The sequence below is a fragment of the Pholis gunnellus genome (genome assembly GCF_910591455.1).
Source record: "Pholis gunnellus genome assembly, chromosome: 13".
Classification (NCBI taxonomy): Eukaryota; Metazoa; Chordata; class Actinopteri; order Perciformes; family Pholidae; genus Pholis; species Pholis gunnellus.
Genome location: NC_136540.1, coordinates 22,632,054 through 22,646,062, shown reverse-complemented (window position 1 = coordinate 22,646,062; position 14,009 = coordinate 22,632,054). Strand labels below are relative to the sequence as shown.

General features: G+C 41.6%; 2 protein-coding genes across 4 annotated transcripts in view; both read left to right on the top strand.

Moving 5' to 3' along the window:
* arhgap32b (Rho GTPase activating protein 32b) overlaps positions 1-4,267 on the top strand; it is a 34,242-nt gene extending 29,975 nt beyond the window's left edge. For all 3 annotated transcript variants that reach the window (XM_079171820.1, XM_079171819.1, XM_079171821.1), the window contains one exon: positions 682-4,267. In XM_079171820.1, coding sequence (XP_079027946.1) covers positions 682-2,892 — 2,211 coding nt within the window. In that variant the 3' untranslated portion in view covers positions 2,893-4,267. The remainder of the gene's footprint in view (positions 1-681) is intronic.
* Positions 4,268-8,670: 4,403 nt separating this feature from the next.
* On the top strand, positions 8,671-11,818 carry h3f3c (H3 histone, family 3C). Its single transcript, XM_079171281.1, has 4 exons — positions 8,671-8,798; positions 9,939-10,082; positions 10,289-10,442; positions 10,554-11,818. Exons 2-4 carry the CDS (start codon positions 9,955-9,957, stop codon positions 10,680-10,682), a joined length of 411 nt encoding a protein of 136 aa, XP_079027407.1. The 5' UTR covers positions 8,671-8,798; positions 9,939-9,954; the 3' UTR covers positions 10,683-11,818.
* Positions 11,819-14,009: the final 2,191 nt, after the last annotated feature.

Here is a 14,009-nt window from a genome sequence, read left to right as displayed (position 1 = left end):
TACCTTCATATTAAGCATGCAGACATGAGTGACTTCAATCTTCTGATCCAACTCTAAAATGTCAAACTGTTCCTTTAACTCGAATATATCTTTTGATTAATTAGGTCCCAATTTCATGATTAGGAATGATCTGTACTCTTCCACAAAAGGAAATTTCACTGACAGTGTTTTGACTACTGTCACTTATTTAAGTGTTGTATTATATACACGCAAACTACACTGTACAGTGATGGTATGTAACTATGTACATTTACTCGAGCACGGTACTTAAGTTAAGTTAAAGTGTGTCAAAATTGTACTTACGTTTTTCCATTTTATAGAACTTCTACTCTACTACATCTCAGAAGCAAATATTGTACTTTTACTACTCATTTTGTGCTTTTACTTATATTGGAGTATCGACTTTTACCTAAGTAAAGAACCTGAGTGTATGACCTGCAAAATGTTTGTGGCAGACAGAAAAATACCAAATGTGTCAACCCTTTTGCCATGTGGGTCGTCAAATATGTAGTTTATTTGATGCTATGATCTCCTTTTTGGATTATTTCTATAGTATTTTTGCCTGCATAGATATGGAGAGATAATAACAAATGGTGGAACTACCCCGTAACTAGACTAGTGACACTGTACAGCTTGTTTTCCTCATGGAATAAGAGTCTGTTCTGTTCTGATTTGTCTCAGGTCAAACTAGAGGAGACTAAACCCCCCCCAGTCCTTCCAAAACCCACAGAACAGCCACCTCAGAAGCCCAAGAGGCAGGCTGTCTCACTGCCCCAGAATCAAACACAAACTCAGCAGCAGAGCCAAGCTCAGATACAGCCTCATCTTCCACCACAGCCTCACACGCAATCTCAGACACCGGTCCAACCCCATACCCAGCCTCAGCTCCCCTCCAAGGCCAGCGCAAGAGTGGTCCCCACCTCTGCTGAGCCTGTTGAGAAGCCTTGGGAGGCCATAAAGCCGGTACAGCCCTGTACAGAGCCTGCAAAGCACCAAGACGCGTACGTACCCAAACCTCCGGCCCCTCCCGTCCGCACCATGGAGAGCAAACTGGCCACAGCGGCTCTCAGCCAAAGTGAAGCCTCCTACCATATCCTGGCTGAAGGGCCTGTGCCGGGCCATCTGGAGGATGCTCTGCCTCACCATCCTCCTTCTCCTCACAAATCTTCCACGCACCAGCCGGCCTACCTGTACCACGCTAAAGGAGAGCCGGTCTTAATTGAGCCGCCTGGAGCTGCGTACTACCACCAGAGGCCTGTTCCGCTGGGCCCCCAGTCCGTGCTACACCACTTTCGGCCCGACAGCGTCCCCCCACACCTGTCCTACGTGTCCAAATCAGAGCCTCAGATCCCTTACAGTGCCCGACTGGACAACAGATACAGCACTTTAGGCCCCAGGTCCTACCACCACTCCATGAAGTCCAGAGGAAACCCCCGCAGTGTGTACGTGTCTCCGGGGCCAGGCCATCAGGGTTACAGCCATGACAGAAACCAAGGCTATCCCACCATCCGCAGAGTGCACTCACTCCATGTCCCTTCCACTATCCGCTCAGTGCCCATCCAGAGGACTGAAGTTCCTCCAGATGACGATATGTTCTTCTACCAACGGCCCGTGTATCAGTGCAAAGCCTACCAGCAGCCCCCGCAGCAGTCTTCACAAACCGACTACCACGTCACCCAGCTGCAGCCTTACTTCGAGAACGGACGGGTCCAGTATCGCTACAGTCCATACTCTGGTTCAAGCCCTTTGGAGGCGCCTTACTATGACATTGACCCTTACGGCACCATCCGAGTCCACCACGTCCACTCCCATAGCAGCCGAGATCCGGGAGCCGCTGCTGGTCGACCGGGTGGAAAGGCAACTGGGTACCACTACCTCGCCCGCCATGTTCTCCCGCCGGGGAAGGAGCACAGCTTTGTGAGCAGGGACATGCCCCCCGGTTACGGGGCCAAGGAAGCTGCTGCTTACCTCGCTTGGGACCCCGAGGAGTCAGAAAGGCTCCGCATGCACTCCATCCGCAGGGAGAGCAGGGCCAGACAGAAGATCAAAGGCCCCGTCCTTTCTCAGTATGACAATGTTGGCTTGTTTGCACCCTCTGATGTATCAGGCTATGAAACCCTGCACCTGCGCAGTAAATCTGACCCAGGCAAAGCTGTGCTCATCGCGGCCGAGAGCAAAGACGGGCGCTACCTCCCCAGACACATGGTGTCCGACCCTGATGTCCTCATGTACATGGAGACCGACAAGCATGTCCAGGGGGGCGCAGTGGGCGACAAGTCCGACGGGCTCGTCAAGCAAGGCGGTTCCAAGAAGTGCCAATCCTCTCACTCCCTTCCAGCTACTCTGAGCCACAGTCTGTCCCATCAGCAGGAGAGCGGCCGGCACGAGACCGGAGACGACAAGCCCGGTGGAGACGGCAGCCGGTCTCAACACTGGCAGCAGGACTTTCCCAACAAGAGGAACTTCCAACCACACTACGAGTGTGCTGATTCTGACCACCACCAGAGTAAAGTGAAAACATCCAGCGGCTACCACAGTACGGACGAGCAGCTGTCGGCCCCCAGGGAACAACTCGGCCGCTCCAAACTGGAGCGATCGCACAGCGTCCGGGAGCAGCAGCTCTACAGTCAGGGCAACCCCGAACTGGACAGAGACTACTCGTATCAGAAACACGGCGCTAAACCGGTGCAGTCCCACTACGATAACTTAGACGATTACCACCCAGTACCTCAGCCTCAGGCCCCTGTTCAAAAACGTGGAGGACCCTATCCCGGCCCAGGGTTCACCGTGAGCCACAGTAATAGAGCGTACTCCACAGCACTGGGCCAGGGAGCCTTTATCCAGACTGACCTGCTCATGCAGAGGCCAGAGACAGAGATACGTACAGAATGAAGCATTCGGGGGGGGGGGGGGGGCATGTAGAAGAAAGACTTTGAGCTACGGTTGCAGCCTCTGCAGGACAGTGGGCTGTCGTATCAACATATTTTTGCTCCTCTGTATTTTTAATGAATTTTAGAGAAAATTGTAAGACTTTTTACTGGAAGATCTGAATGTACCTGAATTTACTGTCCAAGGGGTCACATTATTGTGATTGAGACGGTAGCCAGTCATAAATGTATATGAAAGATGTACGGTACTTTTAACAGAATCATAAAAATGTAAAATATATATCCTATATATATATATAGATAGATATATCTATATCTATAGATATATCTATCTATAGATATAGATATATCTATATATATGAATAGAATCACTAGTAAAAAAGGGATTTAGTTGTATTTTGTTTTTGTTTTTTGTGGCGCTGGTTATGAGAATCAACTGGGGTTGCGGTTTGCATTTTAGAAATGCATGCACTCTCTATCTTACAGAACAGTTCTGTGTACTCAACTATCCATCACGTTCTTTCTGGATGTTACAGCACAAGTTATTGGAGGAGCATATCCCTCTGCTGATGTGTACACAAGTAGAGTCCATGTTAGTCTCTTCAGGATCCGGCTGGGTGTGAGCTTTGATGAGGAGCTGCGATGGGTTATTCTCGGTTAATATAGTGGTTTGTCATGGTCTTATTTTCTGTGTGACTGTGCCATTTTTTATGTAACTTTGCTATAAACTGATTTCAATGACTTCTAATGGACTGTTTTGGTACTTGTACTGTTCTTCATCCGAAGAGGGACCAAGCGACTCGGCGCAGTTGTTGCACATACGGGATAAAAGAGGGGAGCTGGATGAATGCCTGTTGTACCTTTTAGATGTGTAAGAGGTTCTATTTTTATTTCCCTTTTTTTCCATTACGTTCACGGTACTTTCATGAACTGGACTAACTGAATAAAGCTGAAAACAATGTGGTGAAGAACATGTTGCAGCTACCTTGTTGGTGACGAGCCTTACATTTTGTTCATCATGATGCACAAACATTGTGATAACTAGAATTAAGATCACCGTTGATGGTTCTGGACAGATCTACTGGGGTTATTTCATTTTGTATCAGTGACCTCGTTGGTTCTGAATTTAAAGATCTTATTTTATAGATCCCTAGGGCCATTTATTTTCAGACTGGAATCCTCTGGTATGATACTACATGCCCTTTTGGTTTACCATAATCATGTGGGGATTACAATATGTTTCAAATGCGTCTAAATCCAGTTTGTACTCTTAACTGTTTGACAGGTTTTTCTCCTCTTGCCTTATTTAAAGCCTCTACCTTTTCAGATGGGTAACTTACGTAAGGCACTGTGTACATGAATGTGAAAACACTTTAGTCTCAAACTACAGGTATCTCCAATTAGATATGAAACAATAAAACTGTTGAGGAATAGCTATAACCCATGTCTTACAATATGTGCGTGATGTTACTGCTCGGTTCAGTCTGACGATTCCTTAAGGACAGCATTTGTTAGTTCAGGGGACATGAGTAGTTGTCATCAACTATACATTGATGGTATAAAATAATGGTTGTGTGTAGAGATTCATCTCCTTATGTTAACTTACAAATCAGCTGTAAAGCATAAAAGTAATTTTATTTAATAATTTTTTTTTGTTCTAAATCATGAATGACTAGTTGCAGTAGAGAGCTCAACATGTTCAATGAAAAGTTCCCTGTGGAGTTTTATTTATTACCTGTAGCAGCATGTGCCTGAATTGCACCAGGGAAGGGAAACTGCAGGGTGTATATATGTGTATATATATATATATTAGTCATTACAAGCTATAGTATATGTCTGAAAAGACAGTTTATTGTTATCAAAAAGTCAAATACGTCATTGTACAGTATGTCACCAAAAAGTCTTTGTATAGTATGTTGAAAAGTCAGGAAAATATTGAGAAAGGATAAGATTATCCTTTATTCATCCCACAGCAGGAAACAAATACGTTATCAAACAGTAAAGGTATGATGAATAAGTAAACCAAAAAAATGTAATAAAATATAATAGGACTGAGTTCACATTAATGCACATATATAATAAATGTTGATACTGCACAGAGTATTGATATGCGGTATCTCTCCTTCACCCACGGTGGGTGAAGCAGCCCGTCACTGGAGGAGCTGCCCAGTGCGGTCAGTGTCCTGCATGGGGTGGAGCATGGTCTCCATCAGGGGTGAAAGCTTAGCCAGCATTCTCCTTTCTGGATGGAGGGGGCATCCTAGGACACAGCTGGCCTACTTGACCAGTCTGTTGAATCTCTTCAAGTCTACAGCCGAGATGCTGATGCCACCACAAAACATGTCATGGTATAGTATGTCAAATAGTCATATATGTTGCTGAAAAAAGTCAGTGTAAGAAAAACAATGTTTATAAAATGGCATTAGTATGTAAGAAAGGAAAAAAAAGTAATATTATTGGTTGAAAATATATAGTATGTTGAAAAATAATCACAAAATAGTCATAGTACAGTAAGTCCAAAAAAGTAATTGTATGTCATCAAAAAGTCGTAGTATAGTATGTCAATAAAATCCTGAAAAGTCATAGTATATTGTTTAAAAAGACATTATATAGCATGTCGACAAAAATCATAAAATGTCATAGTATGTATATCGTATAAAAACATGATAGTACAGTATGTGGAAAAAAATCGTTAAGTCAGTATAGTATGTCAAATAAAGTCAGTATAGTTAGGATGTGAAAAAAGTCATATATGTCAAAAAGTAATAAAAGTTATATCAAAAAGAATCATAGTATAGTATTCCATAAGCGTCATGAAAAAACCCACAATATAGTATGTTGAAAAAAGTCATAAACAGATACTGTATAGTAATGCAAAGAAGTCATAAAATGGTCATAGTATAATATGTCGAAAAAATTATATAATAGTATGTCATTAAAAGTCCTGGCATAGTATGTTGGAAAAATAAGTCATGTTAGTCATAGTGCTAAAAAAAGTAATAAAACGTCTTATGTTGTTCTTCTCTTCTTTTCTCCCCAGATGAGTGCCGCTTCCAGACTAAAACTACTGACTACAGAGCTTCTTCACTCTTTTCATCGTCTTCTGTATGAATGTAGAGGGGTTAATGTACTGGGTGGGTCATTCACAGTCATGTCTGCTGCATTTTCAAAATGCCCCCTGTGGAGCCTGTGGCCCTCGTCCAATGAGACCCCAGTGTTGAGTTTGGACCACAAATCACACCTTGGTGAGATTTAACATCTCGTGGGGCTTGGTGTGATTTTAACCCAAATCAGACTGTTGAACCATGTAGGCCCAACTCCCAACTCCCTTTGTTCCAACCACATGGTGAATCCCATCAAATACAGCTACTGCAATGACATGATACTATACCATTCATTTTTTATGGCATACCATACTATTACTTTTTCGACATACTATACTATACTTTAATTTACACACAACTTTTTTGACGTACTATAAGATGATTTCTTATTATTTTTTCAACAGTGTATTTTGACAAACTTTACAACAACTTTTTAAATATCTATTTTCATGACTTTTTTGACATAAGAAACTTTTTCATACTTTTAAATACTGTAGTATGACTTTTAAACAACTTTTGCAAAACCATACAAATCAATTTTCTAATGAATTTTTTTAAACTGTTTTAGTCGCATGTGTACAGAATGTAAAGCACTCTGAGGCAAATTTGTGATTTGTGTGGAACGCTTTACTCTGAAATTGTATGACAAACTAAACTAAGACAGGTTATAAACCTTCCATATGGCATACTATGCTATAAGATATTACGTTATTACTGGCCTACTTTAAATTGATGTTGTTATGGCATACAGCGATGCGATCTTATGGCATAATAGGACTATACTATGTTTTTGTTTCATGGCAAAAGTATATCATGATATATCTTTTGATATGTTATGGCATTCTATACTATGACATTTTCAATTGCATTTTCATAGCATAACACTGTTTTTTTTTATGAAATTTGAATGGCATAATATATACTTCGACATTTTTTTATGGCATACTGTATTATGACATTTTTATGACAATTTATGGCATTGTATATTATTGTATCTTAATGGCATTAAAATGACATACTATCCTATATGTTTTATGAAACTTCTAAATGGCATACTATGCTATGACTTCTTTATGGCATAGTATATTAATAAATAGATATAAATATATTATTATACTTTATGGCCTACCATACTTTGACATTTTTATGTCATGTTCTATATGAACTACTATACTGGGATACTATACTATGGCATACGTTATGACAGTTCTTTACGGCATATGACTTGTATTACATTTTCATGGCTTAATATACTTTGACAATTTATGGCATACTACAATATGATATATACTGATATGATATATACTGTGACATATGTAATGACATTGTTATGATATAGCTAGCTAGCAGCAGATCACGTGTTTGTTTGCGTGGTAGTTTAGCCTCTCACTAACCGCATCACCAACAAGGAACTCCAGCTCTTCCTGTAGTTTGCGCCAGCCTCTCTTCTTTTACGTCACATCTTCTCATTCTTTGGGGTTTTCCAGCTGTTGGCAACCTTTTAAATTGCATTACTGCCTCCTAGTGGACGTAATTGTCCACTGAAATCCTATTCTAGTAATAGCCTTGATACTAGTCTGGTTTCTTTCAAAAACCTAAACATCGTTTTTACTCTCTCCACCGTGTCTCCACTGTCAATAGCCCCTTTTTTGCAGCAGCCATTTAACATGACGCTGCAGGGTGAACACAGGTGTGATTAATAACACTGATTACGGCCCTGTTCCATTTAGGTGGGCCACGATCCTGGTATTGTGTATGCTGGCTCCCTGGAATGACTGTGACCCACAAAACAGAATGGTACCATAATTCAAAACCATAAAAAAAACACCTTTGTAACAACAAATATCATGTCAAAATGGCTGCTGTGAAAAGGGTCTATAACATCATTAATCCTGGCCTCTTCTCATCCTGGCAACTGAAGTCCTTCAGTCACGGTCTCTCTTTCCTCTTCTTACTTCCTACATGGAATCAGGATGACTCCTTTTCTTGAGGCTGATTACAATGACTGATTATAGTTTGTTTTCCTATGATTACTGTTATAGTCTGTTGATTCCACCAGTCTAATTCGTACCTCACCTACTGTATTTACCTATTTTGTGTCTTCTTTTTGTCACACTATCCCAATACTGTTGCTTCTGTTTGCTTATTTACCTCCAAATATCAACTGAAAATAGTTGCTACAAAGGTAAAGTATAAAAATATAAAGTATAAAATGGGATGTATGGTTGCTGTTTTACATCAACATAAGGTAAGAATCTTACTAACTTGGTCAACATGTTGTCGAATTGATAATCAAATAAATAATCAAATTTATATCGTGTATATATAAATCAGTGGTGGAAGAAGTACAACTCTATTACTTAAGTACAAGTTGCAATACCACAGTCTAGAAATACTGTTACAAAATAATCGAAAGGCACAGTAGCTGAGTACGTGTATGGGCATAATTATGCTCATATATTGTGCCCGATTTCTTAACATTCATTTTTGGACACATTTTGTTCTGTGATTTGTATCGCACAATATTGGCCTAAATACTTAGGTGAAAGAATAATAGTTGTTGCTTTTCTAGTATCATTGTATTAAAAACAACGTTTGGGACAAAAAGTTACCGTTGAGGACACGAAGTCGCTACAATGTTTACAAATGTTGGCAGATGCATTGTGGGAGACAGATGATTGACACGGCCGCCATTTTGCTCCTGCTCTCTGCTTCCATTGTGTGAGAGATAGTAAATATCTGACACTGCCAGACAACCACAACTCACTTGTGTCCTCGGGAAGAAATATCGCTAAATTCAGCCTCGGTAAGTAAAATTTCTGTCATACTTTTTAAATCATAATATAGTATTCACCTTTTTGTAAAGAAAATGAGACGGATAAAGTTGTTTTTGTGCTGAAATGGCGTGTTATTTCGACGCGATAGAGAGGAGAAAAAGCAGCTACCCCGATGCCAGGCTGAGAGAAACACGGCTCAGTACTTCCACTGAGAGAGCAGCTCCACTTTCATGAGCGGTTTACACTTCGCTCTTCTGCTTTAATACACCATTGACTCTCACGCGGTGACGCTTATTTGATAGCTGCACTTGTCGCCTACGTTTTGTTGGTCGTCTTGTGTGCACACGTTGTTTGATTTTGAGGTGAAATATCAAAGTTTCCGTCCCGCTCATTGCCTGTGTATTGGTAGGTTCATTTGGGTCTGCGGCCATAATCTTGCGGAATGAGGCGGGTTTATGGCTGCTCGTCCCGCCCTAAAACCCAGAGGACTGACACGCCATTGGTCCTAACACGCGACACCGCTACGGCGGATTGGTGTATGTGAGAATATGAGCAGTTTAGCAGTGTGATTGGTGTTGGCTTTATCCAAAGCTGTTTGTATTGGCTCGGGAGCTGACTGTCTGTGCAGCTGACAAACCGGTGAAAAGTTTTCCCAGGAGGTCAAATATGATTGACCGTCAGAGTCCCAATCCTGTCCCCTAAAGCCTCAAACCCTGAACCCTCAGGGACTTACTGACGCTATACTTTTTACTCCCGAATTCGTGAAAGTGAAGATTGGGATCGGGACTGTGAGCTAGATCCTTTGCTACCTGCTACTGCAGGAAAAATTAGATTTTATGCAGATATTTGGGTGAAAATAGTGATGATATTAAAACAGCTCACGAAGTTCTCTAAATTCATGCATCACTAAAACGTTGATGAGAATTATTTTATCCATATATTTTCACAGCTTTTTGTGAGTTTTAGGGCTCCAAACATAAGCATTCTCATTTAGGCTAAATATGTTGCACAGCGTTATCAGAGGCTGGCTTAGAAACCATCAGTGGGTAACATGATTAATGTCAATAGGGTGTCCAAACAGCGGCTCTAAAAGATGTCTGAGAGAGAAAGTATGAAGTATAGAGTGAACAACACTAAGCATCCTGTTATAGCTTTGCTATTCCTTACAGGTGATACTTCGTCGTAATGGCTCGTACCAAGCAGACCGCTCGTAAGTCCACTGGAGGAAAGGCTCCTCGCAAGCAGCTGGCCACCAAGGCTGCCCGCAAGAGTGCCCCCTCTACTGGAGGCGTCAAGAAGCCCCATCGCTACAGGTGCTCTTGGTTGCACAAAGTGACACACTAGTACATTGGCAGCATTCAAACTTGATGTTACATTCACATTCACTGTACTGATCAGAAACTAAAATGGGGCTTTCTTCTTTTTTTTTTTAAAGTGACAAAATGTCATTATTTGTACAGAAGATGAATCCCGATGAGCTTGTTAAATTAACCTGCTCGAGCTTTGTTGTGTGTTTCAGGCCCGGCACCGTGGCTCTGAGAGAGATCCGTCGGTACCAGAAGTCCACCGAGCTGCTCATCCGCAAGCTGCCCTTCCAGCGCCTGGTGAGGGAGATCGCTCAGGACTTCAAGACCGACCTGCGCTTCCAGAGCGCCGCCATTGGAGCCCTGCAGGTGTGTGTGTGTGTGTGTGTGTGTTTGTGTGTATTGATAAAGCTACATCAGTGTAATCCGTAAAACTGGCACTCTTCTACTGCTAACATATGCCCCCCCCTCTGCCTGCAGGAGGCCAGCGAGGCGTACCTGGTGGGTCTGTTCGAGGATACCAACCTGTGTGCCATCCATGCCAAGCGTGTCACCATCATGCCCAAAGACATCCAGCTGGCACGCCGCATTCGTGGGGAGCGCGCCTAGACGGCCCTCTCTAATGTTTCCTCTCTGTCCTGTTTTTTCTTAACCTGTCCCCACCCCCACTCCTTTATTCCACCCACCTGCACCCATCCCTGTCACCCTCCCGCCTGCCCAGCTTCTCAGTAGACTTTAGAGTGATCCTGATTCTGAAGAGATAGAAATAGGTTGAAGTCTGGTCTCATAGGTTTTCTTTGTCTTCACCAAATGTTTTTTTAGGGTACCTTTTTCGTGCATGTAAAGGGTTTGCAGATCAGACACACGTGCACACACAACTCAAACGTGCGTCACTGAGTGTGGGAAGCCCTTTGAGCTCTCCTGGATTCTTCCGTGGTGGGAGGCCGGCAGGTGCGGTCAGAGTGTGGCAAAACCGAGCTGAGGCGGAGGGACGTGGCTGAGGGGCTAGTCTGCTTAAGGGGAGCTGCAACTTCCACAGCAGGGTGCTATTAAAGCTAGTCCTGAGGCCTCTGACCCGTCTGACCCCCTCACTCTGCAGCCAGACGGCTCTCTGTACCTCTTCAAACCACCTCTTCCCCTCTGTAAGCCGCACTGGAAGGGGATGGTGCTCTGTTGGTGTGGATGTGTGAGCGCTGATCTTTCAAACCACTTGTACTCAACAAACAAGAATATTGATTATCGTTGTGGATATGGTGTCTATTTTTTTTTATGCGTATAACTCACGGATGAGCATCTCTTCTCTTTACCACTTCCAAAATCAGCAAATTAAGAGAGAAAAAAACAGTTAATATTGCCCATATGGTTATCTTTTCTTTGCAGTGATCTGCTATAGAAAAGCAGGAAGGGCTTCTCTATTCTAATGGCAGCCACACGGGGGCGATGGTTTCCTGTCTATTCAATTGTTCATCACACATTCTGCTTCTGTTTCTATCTCTGGCTCCACAGATGGGCTTGTCACAATAGTATGAATGAATGAATTATTTGTTTGTCTCCTGCTCTCTGTTGATCTGAACATGTAATCTGTCCCTTTCTCAAAATTTGTGATACACAATATAACCTCATATTTGTTTTCTTTTATATTTTTCTTATTCCTCGAGATTTTCAGACGTATAAATAAGCCGATCTTTGTATTTTCCAAATTTCTCATATTATGGTGGTAATAAATAGGTGTTAAAACAAACGGATTGCCTGTTGGTGTGATTTATTTGCACTGATATCTGTCTTATTGGTCATTCAAAAGACAGGTTGGATATGATATGAGTACGTTTTAGATATAATCCAGCATTCATCTTTCAATGTAATAACTACCTGATAATATTGCAAAATGCGATAACTTGGTAATTTGCAAGTCTACTCATACTGCGCTGTGTGTTGCTTCGTGGTGAACTGATGAGAGAAGAACACACGCTGACTCAGCAGGAGTTCCTTTAGTCCGTTTATATCTGAAGCTGGAATAAGTGAAAAGTTTTCTATCAGTCAAAGTTACACTTGGCTTACCTAAAGTGAATTTAACAGCACATTCTCACAGAGGACAATGCATTGAAAAGGTCATTTTATTGTCGATATGTTTTGCTCTAGAGCTCCGCTTGGATCAGAATGATCTGGAAAAGAATCAAACCTGACTCGTACTAAAAATATGATTTGTAATATTTCCTCGTGGTCTGCCGGTGTGTAGTGTTTATTTTACCGTGGTGATGTGTCACAGCAACACCATGACTCAATGTGCCAAAAATCATCTTCACATTTTCTAAATCATGTTATTTGTAGAAAGTGCACATTCTTCTTCTTCACACTGAATGAATAGAGGAGAAGTGCTGCTCCAGTAGAGCTCTCGTGGTGAAACGAATAACAGACACTGTGGCAGATTATATCTTTTGAAATCTATTTACTATTTTAGTATATTTGAAATAAATATCTGCACTTTATAATGCTCTGTGAACACTTCTATGGGGAAACAAATGGCTCAGATGTAAGTACAGCAGCACAGTTACTGTTAGGATGCTAAAATCTTTATTCAGGGTAATTCAAATATGGAGGGAAGGGACGATCCATGGGCAGTGTGTCTCTTTGTAGTTGGTTTGTCTCTTTATTGTAATTGTTTTGTCATTTTGTGTCTCTTTTGGTTGTTTTGCCCATTTTTATTGTCATCGTGTGAGTCTTCTTGTGTCTCCTTGTAGTTTTGCATCCGTTTGTAGTCGTTTTCTGTTTCTTGTGGTCCTTTTGAGTCCCTTGTCCCGGTTGGTACATGTCTCTTGACTGCGGCATTTTGTAGCTGGAGGCCACCGGGGGCCCTGACACTTTGGGCTCCTGGGCCTGTGCTGTAATCCATCATGGGTGAATGGACGTCCTCTTGTGGATACATTTCATACACCCTGACCACTAGTGCAGAAATCAGAAATTGCAGATTAAGATTTTAAGAAATGAGATGACCATATGAATGATGATAGATTGTTAGATTCAAATCCTCCCAACAGTGTATATATACAATTGTGAGAATTCCACCACAGCCAGCAGCCAACATTAAAACTCTACTTGCAGAATTCATGTGGTGGTTAATCTATTTGGTGTTTGTGTGACGAGCAAAAACAAAGACTTATTAGAACGACTTGGATCTCAGTATCAACAACAAAGAGCGGGTTCACATTTCAATATATTTAGTACAGTATTGCTAATCTACTTATGACCGATAACAATCAGTCATAGATTAGTAATCTAGAGCTGCTTGATGGGTCACTTCTGCTTGTTTCATAAATTGATGTGACATTATACTGATTTAGCAAGAGGCATTTCCTGTAAAGGTGGAGTTATTCATCACTTCACAGTGTGATCTAAGCTGCTGGACTTCTACTGGATTCTTACCACTGCTTTGAAACAAATCTTTGGCCTGTAACTATTACTTTCAACCAATGTTTTAACACCTTAAACACACCTTTTTATTGTTTTAAACAGTGCTTGTAAATTGGAGTGGTGGAATGTAACAAAGTACATTTCACTCGAGCACTATTTTTACTATCTATGCTACATTAAACTTATCCTCTGCTAAATTTGGAAGACAATGTTGTTGGAAGCCAATGTTGTACAAGGATGTGTTCATTATTGATTACGCTACCTGTTAGTCCAACGTCTCAGGAGACCAACGCGGCCTCATCCGGGACGGCGACGTGTCTGCACACCGACATGAGGTTAAGCATTGTTGCAGCAAAATGTATTTATTTATCTGGATGTGACTGATTACTTGAACATTTTAGATTTCTTTTTCTCAGCGCTGTTCTGTTTTCTATTGTCATTACCATGAAATAATTGACCAGTGTGATTTATTATTATATTATTATTATTATTATTATTATTATTGTTGTTATCATTATTATTGTCATG